Genomic DNA, 10,585 nt, shown 5'->3' on the forward strand with positions numbered 1-10,585 from the left:
CTCCGTCTCAAAAAAAAAAAAAAAAGCTGGAATTTATAAAATACAGTCTCCTTAGAGACATATACCTTCTGGAAGCCCCGTGGCTGCCCTGGGTTCCTGGACTGCCTACACAGAGGGCCAAGCCCTCTCAACACTGAGGACTCAACATAAAACCAGGGCCCTGGAGCTGCCCAGTACGAAGAAGGCAAGGGAAGAGGTGGCATCGCTGCTCACTACACAAGAATAGTAGGGCTCAGCCTGCTCCCTTCCCCTGCTCTTCAGAAGTGTACCTCACCCTGCCTCCTACCTGGCTACTCAGAACAAACACCAGAGTGGCCCCTCTTTACCCTTCTGACCTCACTCCTACTTTTCTCCCTTCCATTCACTCTATTTCAGCCACAGCAGGTTGGTTCCTTGCTGCTCTTTCGACACTCTGGGCTGGCTCCTGCCTCTGGGACTCGGTGCTAGGCGCTCCCTCTGCCTGGAATCCTCTTTTTTTGGCCAACAGGCTTGCTCCCTCATCCCTTTCGGGCCTTTACTCATATGGCACCTTCTCAGTGATGCCTTTTCTAACTACCTTCTCTAAGATTGAAACCCTCTTCTAGCTACATGAAGAGAGAGATTTCTGTCTCATTCACTGCTGTAATTGATACACTGGAGTAGCACCAGGCAGAAACATGGCATGCAATAAATATCTGTGGATGAATGCATAAATCACAAGTCACTTTGATTCTTTTATTTACATACACTTCCACTGAACAAGTGATTTTATTTAAGGGATAGATGTCACCTTCCAAACCCAGGTCTTCTGACTCTGCCCTGTAACTCACTTCCTAGGCTAATGTACCAGTGCTGCAGGCACTAGTCAGCTAGTGAAACCCCGTAGTCACAACTCATTCCTCTAACAGCAAGACTGTGAGAGTGAACCACTCGGGTTAAGTGGCAAAGTCACTGATGAGTATAGACTGGACAGGACTAACATATGCCCTGCCAGTTCCAAGGCAGGGTGGCAGAGCACACAGTCAGCAACCACCATTCCTGGACACAAGCATCAGTATACATCAATCAATCAATAAGCCCAACTCAAACCTGGCTGTAAATCAGAATCACCTGGGGACACTGCACACATGCACTGGCCACATGGCAAGGGGACAAGACAAGATCATCCTTGGTCCTAGCTCTTAAATGGTCAAGTATCTGAATCCAGCTCAAGTACTCTTGAATCCAGCGCTTTCCTCACTCAGCGTCCTGGCCTGAGCTCCTGAGTAGAGGCCTTGCCTAGCAATGTTAAGCCACAGACCTCTCTCCCCAGGGATGAATGTCAAAGTGCCTCTCAGGGCCTTGCTTATAAAAATCCTTAAAAAAACAAAAGGAAAATATCCAAATGCCTCGCCATTTCATCTGAGTTGAACATTGAGAGAGAGACCCTTATTGGCCTATGGCTAAATCCCCTGGCAGTACATAAATTCCTGAAACAACAAAGACTGCTCTGGGGAAAAAGTGAAACATGAAGTCTGCGGGCCTATGCTTGACAATCACATTTAGAAATTCACTTATAAGTCAGCTGTTTGAAATTTAGAATAGATGCATAAACTGGAAAACCCACCAACAGTACTTAGCTTCCAGACTCGTCTTGGAAAGCCTGTTGAGCCCATTATGTACAAAAAACATGGTAGTATTCCAACTATCTAATCAGCATTTCAATGTGGAAAGCCAAGTCAAAATTCCAAACTACAGCAATAAGTATTTCCTGTTCTCAGCTTCAGTAGTCCATGCTGGTCTCAGGAAGCAGAGGAAACAAAGCAGGTACTGCTGTGCCCCAGTAGCTTACCAAGCCCCTACTGCTCATGGATGGTTATCTTCTCTGTCTTGCTTGCCCTGGGCAACAGGCACACTTGCCCTCCAGGGTTGGAAAGCAAAGAGCCCTGCAGGCCAAGCTCTATTTCTTCCAATAACTGCAAGCACTGCCTGAAGAAGAACTCGGGAACGCTCAGGTTAAAATAAAAGCCTTTGGTCTTATATTTCAAACTACTCTTCTCTGAAGTCCTGAGTAAAGCTAAGAGCACTATGTGATCATGGGGTGATAGCTGTTAATAGTCGGAGTCTAAGATTGTTCAACACTTTCCAGGAGAGGGCAAAGTGTTCTTAGCTGCTCTCTTGCCATACCTCTTTCAAGCAGCGACCAGGTACACTGGTGGCTGAACAATGTGGTTCTTTGTGTAAAACAATCAAAAGTCAAAGTTGTACATATCCATGCATGTAGAGACAGTAGTCCAGAATAGCATACAACAACCAGTTACCAATGGTCGCTTCTGGGGAAAGGAATGAGATGGGAAAGGAAAATTTCACTGCTTACATTTCTTTTTTTTTTTTTTCTTTTTAAGATGGGGTTTCACCATGATGGCCAGGCTGGTCTTGAACTCCTGACCTCAGGTGATCCACCCACCTCAGCCTCCCAAAGTGCTAGGATTACAGGCGTGAGCCACCACACCCGGCTACTGCTTACATTTCTTTTGAGAAGTACAGGCATGCTTTTTATGTGTCAAATTTTAAAAATAAACTATGACAAACCATTTTATAAATACTTTAAAATGATAGGTTTCCTGGGTATAAAATGTGATCACAGAAACAATCAGATATTATAAAGATGGCTGGGCATGGTGGCTCACACCTGTAATTTCAGCATTTTGAGAGGCTGAAGCAGGTGGATCACATGAGGTCAGGAGTTCAAGACCAGCCTGACCAACATGGTGAAACCCCATCTCTTTACTAAAAATAGAAAAATTAATGGGGCATGGGGTGGGTAATCTCAGCTACTTGGGAGGATGAGTCAGGGGAACTGCTTAAACCCAGGAGGCAGAGGTTACAGTGAGCCAAGATCGCGCCACTGCGCTCCAGCCTGGGCTACAAGAATGAAACTCCATCTCAATAAAAACCAAAAACAAAAATAAAGAACATGTGCGAGAGACCTCATGTGGTCCATGAAGCCTAAAATTTCTGTCTGCCCTTTATAGAAAAAGTTTGATAAACCCTGATTTATACCAACGATGCTGTGTCTTTTAAGAAATAACTCTAAGTTCTTCTTGGAAATCCCTTCAAAATCACTTTTAAACACAATAAAAATTAGTTGTGTTACTTAAAAATCGAGTTCTTTTTTGGTTAACCCAAAGCAATGTTAAGTTAGTCAGCCACCTCAATCATCAGATCTGACTCAAAAAACTGTTGATTTTAACCCCAGGATGGGGTAAGGAACCTTCCCAGGACCTCACATCCAGGAACTTCACCTGGAAGTAGGAGGATTAACTCCCTGAGCAGCTAAAAGTAATTTTTTTTCCCAAGACATAGTTTCAATCTTATTGCCCAGGCTGGAGTGCAATGGCATGATTTCGGCTCACTGCAACGTTCGCCTCCTGGGTTCAAGCAATTCTCCTGCCTCAGCCTCCCAAGCAGTTGGGATTACAGGTGCCCACCACCATACCCAGCTAGTTTTTTGTATTTTTACTACAGATGGCGTCTCATCATGTTGGCCAGGCTGGTCTGGAATTCCTGACTTCAGGTGATACACCTGTCTCGGCCTCCCAAACTGCTGGGATTATAGGCATGAGCCATCTTGCCTGGCCAGTAATTTTTTAAATATATCAAATAAATATAATAAATCAAAGTTTAATAAATCATTTCCTAAATGAAGACAACAAAAAAGGTCATCATTATTTTGAATGAAACTTGTATTCTAATCTTACATTGTAATCTAGAGCCCTGAAAGGATATTTCATTTTAACTATCAAAGACCCCAAGAAATATACTAAGACTGAAATACATCTGAATATTAGCAACTGAATTTAGAATTGGAAAAATAATTTATTCTATAAATGTGTGTAGGACTCTCTACAAACCAATGATTCAATATAATAAAAATCTGCAAATAAGGCTCATAATCATATTTAGAATTCTCAGTACTCACTAATAACTTTTACCAGTATGGTATTTGAAAATTAGATTCTGACTTGAAAATTTGAACGACAAAAACATAAAATATAAGCTGATTTGTTTAAAAGTTTTTCTTCTTCTTTTTTTGAGACATGACCTCACTCTGTCATCCAGGCTGGAGTACAATGGTACAATCATGGGTCATGATTCAATGGAGCCTCAAACTTCTGGGCTCAAGCGATCCTCTCACCTCAGCTCTGGGCTTTTGGAGTAGCCAGGACTACAGGTGTGCACCACCCCCAGCTAATTGTTTTTTTTATTTTTTTGTAGAGACAAGGTCTCACTAAGTTGCCCAAGCTGGTCTCAAACTCCCGAGCAAGGGATCCTCCTCCCTTGACCTCCCAAAGTGCTAGGGTTATGGCCACCACACCCATCCTTAACCTACTTAATTTGAAATGAAAGCAATTCAGAACCTGGCATGCACACATCTTTTACAAAGGCTACTATTACAGTGATTCAGAAAAAACTTAAGACAATATTCTCACTTACTTCTGTAATACATTTTCCTACACAAGTATGACACAAAAGATACTCTACCTCAATGTCCTGGAGACTGAATTCCTTTTGATCTGTAAAATTTGCGGCCCCAGCACTAAGTTCCATCAGCATCTTGGCGATCTCGGGCTTTATGGCCGAGGTGAGCCGACTGGCTGCTTCCATGACGTGCTCCTGCACATCTTTGAGCTGCGTGGCTGCCTTTGAGTAGTGAGAGTTTCTGAACACAGTGCTGAAGAGATCTGTGAGGAAAGTACTGGCACGGCAGAAGACGTTCAGGGCATCCAGATACTTGGAGATGCCCTGCTGGATGTCAGCGATGGGAGTGGAGTGGGGCATGGCATGGTGGCAGCTGCCTGCAGCAGTCAGACTGCCCAGGGGGGCAGTGGTGGCCGTGGATGCCAGGGGAGCACTCAGTGCTCGGCCCAGCTCAGGCATCGGGTACTGCTGGTGCTGCTGCACCTTCTGCTTGGACCCGCCAAGCAGGAAGCGCCGCTTGTAGTCCATTTTACTGTCCTGGGCACTGCAGCAATACATGCGGGAGGGGGAAATGTCCCAGTGACCGTGAGCGGGTCAGGGTTCTGATTCTTTTTTCTCAAAACTGTAGCTAGGTATAAAAATAGTGGAGTTCTGCAAATCGAAGTTTTAAAAAAGGCATTTCCATGAGGCAGGTGACCATGTGATCCAACACAGAGGTGAGAAGGACAACACGTTTATATAATTAATATTTTCAGTGTAGGCAGAATCTCTGACAAAAAATAAAAGATGTCCAAAATGCTGGATAAGAACTATTTAGCATTCTACTCTATTAATAAAAGAATACGCTTGCTGAGAAAAATGTTTACTTCTTTGCAAGAATATTTTGATACTTCTATTTACAATGGCAGAAAAATAACTTAACTTTTAAAAATGTAATATAATGTAATACAGCATGTCTTCAATATACCCAAAAAAGTTAGAACCCAAAAACCCAGAAGCTGATCAACAGCAATTTAAAAAGCAGTACAGAATTAATTCACACAATGTCCTTAAGAAGGAAGGTCAAACTTCTGCAGAATTTTGACAGAGCCTGCCTGTCAAATCCATTTTCCTGTAAAGCTGTTTACATGCAATGCTAAAAATCTCCAAATTTCCTGTTTTCTGAAAACAAGTTGTTGTTTTTTTTAAATGGCATGTGTCATTATAAGTCTCCTCCTCCTTTCCTTTTGTTTGCTGAGGTAGCTGTTTCTTGTAACATTTATAAGAGGTGCTTCCAGACTGGGCTGGCCCTCAGTTGTAAAGTCTGAAGCAAAAATGCACAGATGTATTTGTAAGGCTTCTAAGTCATTTCCTGTCGGGGGGAAAAAATAAGATAAAGTGAGGAAAGCTATAGGACAATGAGTAATTCCAGACAATAACGCCCATGAAGCTATCATCCACACAGGTGGGCTACGAATGAGTAAGAAATCATATTATAACCTTAGAGGAGCAAGTATAATAGTACAAAAGTTTAAATACATTTCACTGAAAGTCACATTTACTATATATTGAAGTTATTTTATTTATCTTTTTGAGATGGAGTCTTGCTCTGTTACCCAGGCTGGAGTGCAGTGGCATGGTCTCGGCTCACCACAACCTCCATCTCCCAGGTTCCAGCAATTCTCCTGCCTCAGCCTCCTGATTAGCTGGCATTACAAGCACCCACCATGCCCGGCCAATTTTTGTATTTTTAGTAAAGATAGGGTTTCGCCACGCTGGCCAGGCTAGTCTTGATCTCCTGACCTCAGGTGATCCACCTCCCAAAGTGCTGGGATTGCAGGCGTGAGCCACTGCCCTGGCCAACTTTTTTTTTTTTTGAGAGACAGAGACTCCCTCTGTTACCCAGGCTGGAATGCAGTGGCATGACTTTGGCTCAGCCTCGAATGCCTGGGTCCAAACAATCCTTCTGCCTCAGTCTCCAGAGTAGCTGGGACTACAGACATATCGCTATGCTTAATTTTTGTATTTTTTGGTAGAGACGAGGTTTCACCATGTTGCCCAGGCTGGTCTCAAACTCCTGAGCAAATGATCCTCCCACCTCAGCCCAAAATGTTGAGATTACAGGCATGAGCCACTATGCTTGACCCAATCTTCAACTTCAACCTATGTAATGGTAGTATATAGTTTGGTCTACTTATTGATAACCAGGTTTTCTTTCTTTCCATTTTCCTTTTTTGAATATATAATTAAATATAACTCATACTTCGTCACTTATGGCCAACTACGATAATTCCTTTGTATTTCTATGATTGTGTCAGCAACACAGAAATTAGGCAGGTTACAAAGGCAAGAGATGAGAAGAACACTGACTACAAACATTTACATAAAGTCAATAAAACGACCACTATTTATGGCTGTATGTTCAACATAATTTCAGCTTGTTAAAAAAATCTCATAAACTTTTCAGCAAACAAATATCAAATGGCTACTTACAAAAAAATTGTTCCCAAATGTTCCTTTTTCATGACAAATAAGGCAATCATATCTATCCCCACCTGAGTGCTCCACAATGTAAAGATTCAGATGTACAACAAAACCACTCTACAGGAATGCTGAAGGGGGCAGGCTGTTCCCATGGAGACTCTGTGGCCTCTGAAGGAAAACCTTCACCTGAGTTGGCCATAGTGAGTAACATGTGCAGCCCTGAGAAGCACTCTATCTTTGTTCAGTGATGCACCAGCTTCCTAGCTCCTCTACTGCGGCTGCCTCTGGCTCTAGGACAGCCTGTCCCGATTCCTTTCACAGATCTAGGAGGCCAAGTGAGACCTATATGCTTACCTAATTTAAAAAACCACAATCATTAAACCCTTTTTCATTTTACATACTTCCAAACTTTCTCTAAATGAAACTTACAATGCTTAAAATTATATTATTTCACCAAATTCATCTACAGATTCAACACAATCTCTATCAATTTTCTTATTTATTTATTTATTTATTTATCTTTGAGACAGTCGTGCTCTGTCGCCCAGGCTGGAGTGCAGTGGCACAATTTCAGCTCACTGCAACCTCCACCTCTGGGATTCAACCTCCACCTCTCCCGCCTCAGCCTCCCATGTAGCTGGGATTACAGGCATAAACCACAACGCCCAGTTTCGTTTTTCAGTAGAGATGGGGTTTCACCACATTGGCCAGGTTGGTCTCACACTCCTGGCCTCAAGTAATCCATCCACCTCGGCCCCTCAAAGTGCTGGGATTACAGGCATGAGCCACTGAGCTGGCCTCAAAATTTAAACTATTTTTTATACAGAAATAGGCAAGCTGACCCCAAAATTCATTCGGAAGCCAGGAGTGGTAGTACATGCCTGCAGTCCTAGCTACTTACATGGCCAAGGTGAGAGCATCACCTGAGCCCAGGAGTTCAAGAGCAGTCTGGGCAACATTGCAAGACCCTGTCTCTAAAAATAGAAGAAGATAAAACTAAGTCCTAAAATTCATGTAAAAATGTGATGGATCTGTTTTGGCATACACTGAAGGGGAAAGAAAAAAAAAGAAAAAAAGAAAAATGTGGGCTGGGCGCGGTGGCTCAAGCCTGTAATCCCAGCACTTTGGGAGGCCGAGGCGGGTGGATCACGAGGTCAAGAGATCCAGACCATCCTGGTCAACATGGTGAAACCCCGTCTCTACTAAAAATACAAAACATTAGCTGGGCATGGTGGCGCGTGCCTGTAATCCCAGCTACTCAGGAGGCTGAGGCAGGAGAATTGCCTGAACCCAGGAGGCGGAGGTTGCAGTGAGCCGAGATCGCGCCATTGCACTCCAGCCTGGGTAACAAGAGCGAAACTCCGTCCCAAAAAAAAAAAAAGAAAAATGTGAGGGATCCAGGATGACCAAAACAAACACTGAAAGAAAAAATATTGTAAAAGATATTTCTTGATTTCAAAATCTACTATAAAGCTATAGTAACCAAAGCAGTGAAATATTGGCATAAGGAAAGATGAATAAATCAATGGAATAAAATTAGAAGTCCAGAAATAAACCCATATATCTATGGTCAACTGATTTTAGACTAGGATGCCAAAAACATCCAATGTCCAATGGGGAAAGAACAGTCTCTTCAATAAATGCTGATGGGACAACTATATATCCACATGCGAACATGCGAAAGAATGAATCTGGACCCCTTACCTCACGTCATATACAAAAATTAGACTGGTATAGTGGCTCATGTCTGTAATCCCAGCACTTTGAAGGGCTGAGACAGAAGGATCAATTGCAGCCAGGAATTTGACTAGTCTGAACAGCAGAGCAAGACCTCGTCTCTACAAAAAATTTTTAAAAATTAGCTGGCCACAGTGGTGTGCACCTATAGTCTCCACTACTTGGGAGAGTGAGGAAACAGGATCTCTTGAGACCAGGAGTTCGAAGCAGCAGTGAGCCATGATTATGCCACTGCACTATAGCCTGGGTGATAAAGCAAGAGAGACTCTGTCTCCAACAAAACAAAACAAAACACTAGCAGACACAAGATTCATGAAAATAAAAGCCTAAAAAGAAAGGAGAGGGAAATTATATCATCAAAAATGCAGAATAAGGACTTCCCCCTACCAAAAATTCTCTACTCCAGCCGGGCACGGTGGCTCAAGCCTGTAATCCCAGCACTTTGGGAGGCCGAGGCGGGTGGATCACGAGGTCAAGAGATCGAGACCATCCTGGTCAACACGGTGAAACCCCGTCTCTACTAAAAATACAAAAAATTAGCTGGGCATGGTGACGCGTGCCTGTAATCCCAGCTACTCAGGAGGCTGAGGCAGGAGAATTGCCTGAACCCAGGAGGCGGAGGTTGCAGTGAGCCGAGATCGCGCCATTGCACTCCAGCCTGGGTAACAAGAGCGAAACTCCGTCCCAAAAAAAAAAAAAAACAAAACAAAAATTCTCTACTCCATAAAAACAATGAGAAATTGGTGAAATAATCAGAATCAACTTTTTCAGAACACAAAATAGGCTTTCAGCAAACTGGGGATAATTTATTGAAGACAAATAGCTGAATCCTGGTAAGAACAGTGAGTTTTGTAGCATTTTAACTTGACTGAGTCCCATTCTCAGCTCTCCAGCTCCATAATACCTTGAAAACTAGCAGCTGCATCCACACTGAAGACTAGAAGATTGGCAGTTATCAGAGGAAGCAGAACTGGGCTACAGCTCCTTCAAAGTACCATTCTCAGGAATGATACCTTTTTATTTGACCTGCCTGGTGGTTCCCTAAAAGACCCCATTTGCAAAGATCTCTGTATTTTACCTGACTTAGAGCTCATCTGGAGAGGAAGAAGGATCTGATTTTCAGAGTTGCCATGTTGTATCATTTAAAATGTCCAGTTGGCTGGCCACAGTGGCTCCTTTTGGGAGGCCAAGGCAGGCAAATCACTTGAGGTCAGGAGTTCAAGACCAGCCTAGCCAACATGGTGAAACCCTGTGTCTATTAAGAATACAAAAAAAAAATTATCCAGGCATGATGGCACACACCATAGTCCCAGCTACTCGAGTGGCTTAGGCAGGAGAATTGCTTAGATCATGCCACTGCACTCCAGCCTAGGTGACAGAGCAAGACTCTGTCTAAAGTAGCAGTAATAATAATAATAATAATAAAATAAAAATGTCCAGTTTTCAACAAGAAATTGGAAGACACACAAAGAAACAAGAAAATACAGCTCATATGAAAGGAAAAAACAGAAACTCTTCCTAAGGGAAGCCCAGACAATGGACTTACCAGACAAAGACTTTAAGTCAGCTACTTTACATTCAAAGAACTAAAAGAAACCACATCTAAAAAAATGTAAGGGAAATGTAAGAGAGTAACAGAGGGTGGAACTTCTGTAACAGATTCACTCTCACAATAAACGACTCCTGTGATGATGTCATTAATCTATTCAGGAGAACAAGAGCCTTCATGATGTAATCATCTTTTCTTTTTTTCTGAGACAGAGTCTCAGTTCATCGCCAGGTGCCAGGCTGGAGTGCAGTGGCGCAATCTCGGCTCATTGCAACCTCCGCCTCCCCGGTTCAAGCAATTCTCCTGCCTCAGCCTCCCAAGTAGCTGGGACTACAGGTGCGTGCCCCCATGCCCAGTTATTTTTTTTTTTTTTAAAGATGGGGTTTCGGGCCGGGC

General features: G+C 43.0%; 1 protein-coding gene across 3 annotated transcripts in view; it reads right to left on the reverse strand.

Moving 5' to 3' along the window:
- The window catches only part of GARRE1 (granule associated Rac and RHOG effector 1), a 93,212-nt gene that overhangs the window by 46,131 nt on the left and 36,496 nt on the right, over positions 1–10,585 (reverse strand). For all 3 annotated transcript variants that reach the window (XM_017504227.2, XM_017504228.2, XM_017504224.2), the window contains one exon: positions 4,504–5,791. In XM_017504227.2, coding sequence (XP_017359716.1) covers positions 4,504–4,998 — 495 coding nt within the window. In that variant the 5' untranslated portion in view covers positions 4,999–5,791. The remainder of the gene's footprint in view (positions 1–4,503; positions 5,792–10,585) is intronic.

This window comes from Cebus imitator, unplaced genomic scaffold, assembly GCF_001604975.1.
Source record: "Cebus imitator isolate Cc_AM_T3 unplaced genomic scaffold, Cebus_imitator-1.0 Scaffold318, whole genome shotgun sequence".
In the NCBI taxonomy this organism is placed as follows: Eukaryota; Metazoa; Chordata; class Mammalia; order Primates; family Cebidae; genus Cebus; species Cebus imitator.